Source organism: Limulus polyphemus, unplaced genomic scaffold (genome assembly GCF_000517525.1).
Source record: "Limulus polyphemus unplaced genomic scaffold, Limulus_polyphemus-2.1.2 Scaffold1454, whole genome shotgun sequence".
Taxonomy (NCBI): domain Eukaryota; kingdom Metazoa; phylum Arthropoda; class Merostomata; order Xiphosura; family Limulidae; genus Limulus; species Limulus polyphemus.
The window spans coordinates 219,146-224,750 of NW_013667064.1; the positions used below are offsets into that span (position 1 = coordinate 219,146).

The window sequence follows — 5,605 nt, forward strand, 5'->3', positions numbered from 1 at the left end:
ATTACTGACTAGACAGTATTATTTATTACTGCTTAGACACTTTTAAACCTCGGAGCACAGTAATCTTAAGTTCTTCGAGTTTTGTTTTTTCTCAGAAGACAGTTGAAACAAATATCATTAGAAATAAAAACCACGGTACCAGCTTGTTAATTATCAACTTCTTCAAACTTTAATAACGTTAACATATTTAAATAGAGAGTATATAAGGACGGGAAAAGTCCGTGCAGGAATATAATTATATTTAGAGCTACCTTGCATGTGGATAGAAGATACAGTGAAAAACAAAAATAAACATATTACAAAACTCGTCAATTTGTCACGTAGAAACATAAATTACATTACATCGTTCAATTTATTTCCCTGTTTCTTTATACTGATGCATTGTGCTTTTTTTTTGGTATAAAACAAAGGATTAAACGTAATCAATTCATTAAACGGGATTTGAATACAAAACATAAATAAACTATTATAACTTGCTATTGGCTCATCAAATTCACCTTACGTAAGAGAGAAAATTCAGTGAAACTGAAGTGGCTGTGGTATGCGAAAAATCATGCTGGAATGAATATATATATATCTATAAATAAAAAATAGGTATATCTACGAGTAGTTTTTCAGAACTGAAGTCTGGAATATTACTATTCTAAAAAGTAGGTTGACATTTTAAAATGTTTGATATGAAAATCACCAGTAAAGAAAATGTGACAAAAACATCTCGCCAAATTAAACCGTGTAGTTGAATGAAATTTGATTAATCTTCAACGAATGCTCTGTATAAACAAATAATTATGTAAAAAATTAATATAGTTAATAACTGATATTAATTTTTCATGTGAACTTAAGGTTTAATAAGAGAATAAATCGCGTTTGACTAAACCTTTGTACTTTATGTAATATGCCACATCATTTGAAGTTTTATTTTTGACTTGTTTTCATGAAGATTATTTTCCTATTTTGATTGTAGCGACTTAAATTGCAATACACAAGGACACGGTTCGGCGGCCATATTGACCGCGTTTATTTTGACGAGTAAACAAACCACCACATAGCTTTTGACAAAGTATAGTTAAGGTGCTTAAATACTCTTCTGTATGCCATCAAATCACTTTATGTTAAGTTATTCAAAAATATTTGAAACTTTAAGTTAACTTTATGGAATCATTATGATAACAGAGCATTGAAGCCAATAATTACCAGTTACACTATATTGTCACCAAGTAATTATAGGCCTATAAGTCCTACATCAGTTGTGGAAATAGTATTGTAAAGTCTGATAACAGGTGCTTTGCAAAGTCATTTAACAGAGTTTAGAATTTTATTGGGTAGTTAAGACGGGTAGTTAACTAAGGGAAAATCTTACTTTACAAATCGTTTGACATTCTTTGAAAAAGTTACTGCTTATGTAGATGAAGAAAATGGTGTAGATTTTGGGTGTATCTGGATTTTCAAAGAGCATTTCACAGTATTAAGGTTAATACAGTGTTAAAGTTATTTCTATCCAATTATACTTATAATTCAAATTATGATAACCCACATGCATTATATTGCGTTTATCATAATTAAAACCCATCTGCCATTTATTCACCCAACTCACTAACTGTTCTAAATCCCTCTACTTTTTTCTATCCACCCACTTTTCTATACAATTAGCTAACTTATCTCCCACACCTATATAGAATTCTTTTTTTACAAGCCTTTTATGTGGCACATTGTCAAATGCGTTCTGAAAATCCATGTGCACCAAATCTATATAAGCAGTTACCATTGCCTATCTTATTTTAAGTCCTGGGTATTGTAAATATTTTCTGAAACATAAACACCGGAATATAATGAGAAGGGGCAGCTCGAAGTTATATGGAATAGGTTTGTTCATATACAGCGAGATGTAAAGTATAGAGCTGGCTGTTAACTATAATATAGGCCTAAAAACCTCTATTATCGCCCATTATCCCACTTATTTTCTTGTTTAAAGTGCACTATCAAACCTGACCATTGAAAGGAGTGAGGTTTAATAAGTTATATTTGTGTGTGGATCTCTATATTTAACAGCCTGATGACTTATGTAATGGCTGTAGTTAGGTGTAGAATGAATGAAGAGAATCTGCTTTGTTTACTCGTCAAAATTCTCGGCTTTGTTCTCGTAACGACCTTGACAAACCATAAGGAAAACCGTAACCCTCTGCGTGTTTATTTCATTACGTCATTATAACGTCTTCAATGTAGAGTTTTGCCGTCAGAGAACCTTTAATACAACAGTGTTTAGCGATTTAATCCCAGTAATATAGTAATTTAACTTTGGAGTGTCACTGAAGTTCCCCCAAAATAAATTGTATTCTCTGGGACTTTTGTACATTTTGAGTTAATAACAAAATTGGAGAAAGCAACTAAAATTGAATAAAGTGGTCAGTAATAAATAACATAATTCTGGTCGGTAATAAAGAATATTATGTAGTGAGACAACATTGTTTGGGTACTAATAGACAACATTCTATCTAGCCTGTAATAAACAACATTGTGTGCTAATACACAGAGGCAAAAATCAATACTTTGAATAAATTTACGATTTTATTAAATATATTCATTCATTAAAATATTGCTGTAAGTTATTTTTCTAATCATACAGACGAGTTATGTGTTGTTCTCACTTCATGGTACCCTCGACAGTATGTTTATTACGAGGTACAGATGCACTTCAGTACTGATATTGCTGTAAGTTATTTTTCTAATTATACAGATGAGTTATGTGTTGTTCTCACTTCATGTTACCCTCGACAGTATGTTTATTACGAAGTACAGATAACTGTAAATACTGATATCTTTGTATGTTATTTTGCTGACTATGTAGACGAGCTATACATGTTAACCGTCTGTGGAATACAATGGAAATACCGCGTATTTTACACTTTTATGCTATATAACTTCACAAAAAAATTATTTAGAAAACTTTATTACTAGACAATGAAAGTTTTACGTTTGCATGTTTTGGTGCAAAATGTTTCATCTAGATGGTATATTAAACTGTCTTTCAAGGTTGTCAAAGCTTGTTTCAACAGATCTTTAGAATACCGAATTTACAGATCCTGAGTGTTTCGTACATACTAATACAGTATGCCAGTACCACTGACGTTAGGATGTTAGTTTTATGAAACTTCTCAGTATTTATACAAACTGACACGTTATGTCAGTACACCTGATGTTATGATGTCCTAAGGTCTAGGAATTGAAGTGTAACGTGTTATATTTTTATTGTATTTTTCTACTGCAGTTTGATCTGAATGGGAAGTTGAACGAATATGAAGAATTACGTGACTTTAAGGTTGCGAACAAAACTATACTGGTAAGTGTAAGATTATGTTATTTTATATCTTACTAATGGACTTCTGTTGCATTGTTAGTCTCCAACTCAACTTCATGTGCTATCCTGAAAATAATTTTAGAATGAACAAACTACTCCGCAATGTTTTGAGCGAACATCCTTCTTCAGTACCTTCTGTTCAAAAAAACATACCCAGTCCAGTGACAGAGGATAAGATACTATTTTAACCCACCAAAAAACCCGGATCAAGTTCCAGTATAATGTGGAATAATATTTAGATACGTAATGAAGGTATGTGAATTATGTTAATTTTAACCTTGGTGAAACCTTTATTTGAAATAATTTGTATTTTTCTTTCTCTGCAACATCTCGAGGCTAGTGTTAAAAGAGAATACCATTCGTTATGACGTCAGGATTTTAGTTATGAATTATATATTGTAATAATAGATGGTTTCTGTCTTTCCTGAAAATGCGCGCGCACCTATCTAAATGTGCATGCGAACGCACCTTATTTCAACAGATATAAATATACTTTAGTAGACGCTTTGTACATCAATATGTTATAAGCTTATCAAAGTTTTTAAAAAGAGCTGACGTTAGGTCGTAGAATAGCATTGTGAGTTTATTTATTGAAAGGATTAAGTATGGTAAAATTGAGTCCTAACAAAATAAAGCAAAAAACGTACACAAGTTACAGTGTTTATTTATCTCTTTATCGAATATAGGCTGTACTTCATAAAGGCTCAGCTAATGTGAGGCCTAGGATAAGTGGACTTATAGATTTCGTGTCTGCTTAATATTAGAATCATTTTGTATTATCCTAGAAATCTTGTATTTAAAGAAGTGCTGTTGCTATAAAGATATTACTTTGACTGCAAATGTTTTGCGAGTCTCTGCTAGTTTCAAATATTACTGTCTTTCATTTCCAGCTTAAAGAAGAAATCTTGGATTTTCCAACAAATATACAAAATAAAACGTTTCCAATTACAGAAGGTCAGTTGATATTATTCTTTCTTAATCTATGACTTAAATGACTATGAAAGTATAAATAATTATAATAGAAGGAGAGTTAAAGAAACAGTCATTTAAACCGATTATTAATTTTTAAGGGTTGTTCTGAATACTGGTTTGTTTGTATTTCTTAGTTAAGCACAAAGATACACAATGGGCTTTCTGTGCTATTCCCATCACGGTTAGCGAAACCCCGTTTTTAGCGTATAAGTCTAGAGATTTTCCTCTGAGCAACTAGGGAACCCTGAATACTGGTGAATTTTGATTTCACTACTGACGTTATTATGTTCTAAAGTCTAGGGCTCGAGGCATTGAAGTGTAACGTGTTATATTTTTTTGTATTTTTCTACTGCAGTTAATTTTCTTGGTTTAACTTTCAGCTTAAGTCAGACTAAGTTGTTTTTTGTTTTGCCTTGTCACAGGAAGTTGTATGAACTCTGGTATACAAGTATTATAAATGAAGTGGAAGGGAAGATGATTTTTTCATTACACAACCAGAAAGTGTTAAAAAATCTTAATAGTCTTTAATAATTTATATAAATTATTTGAAGCATAAATCAAACCACTCTTATATGGCAGATATCTATATAATAAGATTCGGTGTCTGTGTATGTGTTACATAACTCCTCCCAAATCGCTGACTTCTAAATGGCACCAAACGTATTGTCTTAGTCTCGAGGTTTGCACATGGGTAAAACTTTCCATCCAACCCCTTAGGGAACCTGGTTATTTCGAGAAAACACTTTTACCGGAATTCCCGGAAAGCGGACCCCAATTTAGCATTGGTTTACATTAGAGCACGTAAATAAGTAGACCTACTAATTACCGTTTGTAACATGGGTAAATAAATTAAATTTGTGTTACAGCAGTAATCATTAAATTGAAAAAGTGCAAAATAGTAGTTCAAGCATTATATTTGCATTATAGCGACCCTGTAAATGTGAGCCCACGGGTTCGCTAGTACTTGTATGCTAATACACACGTTATGTTAGTTTCCTGATAATAACAAAGTATGTGTGGTTCCCACGTTATGTTAGTTTCCTGATAATAACAAAGTATGTGTGGTTCCCACGTTATGTTAGTTTCCTGATAATGTTAAAACCTTCTCCAAACATTGTCTGTGTTAAAGTTTTAATGAATTTTTCTTTGTTATCCATGTCCACAATTTCATGTTAGACTTTCATAGTATTTGTTGGTACAAGTTCATGTTACCCTCGACAGTATGTTTATTACGAAGTACAGATGCACTTCAGTACTGAGGGGAACCACACATACTTT

General features: G+C 32.0%; 1 protein-coding gene across 2 annotated transcripts in view; it reads left to right on the forward strand.

Annotated features, from left to right (window-relative positions):
* Positions 1 to 5,605, forward strand: part of LOC111086814 (prominin-1-like) — a 120,411-nt gene that overhangs the window by 58,458 nt on the left and 56,348 nt on the right. For both annotated transcript variants that reach the window (XM_022391213.1, XM_022391214.1), the window contains 2 exons: positions 3,266 to 3,337; positions 4,246 to 4,309. In XM_022391213.1, coding sequence (XP_022246921.1) covers positions 3,266 to 3,337; positions 4,246 to 4,309 — 136 coding nt within the window. The remainder of the gene's footprint in view (positions 1 to 3,265; positions 3,338 to 4,245; positions 4,310 to 5,605) is intronic.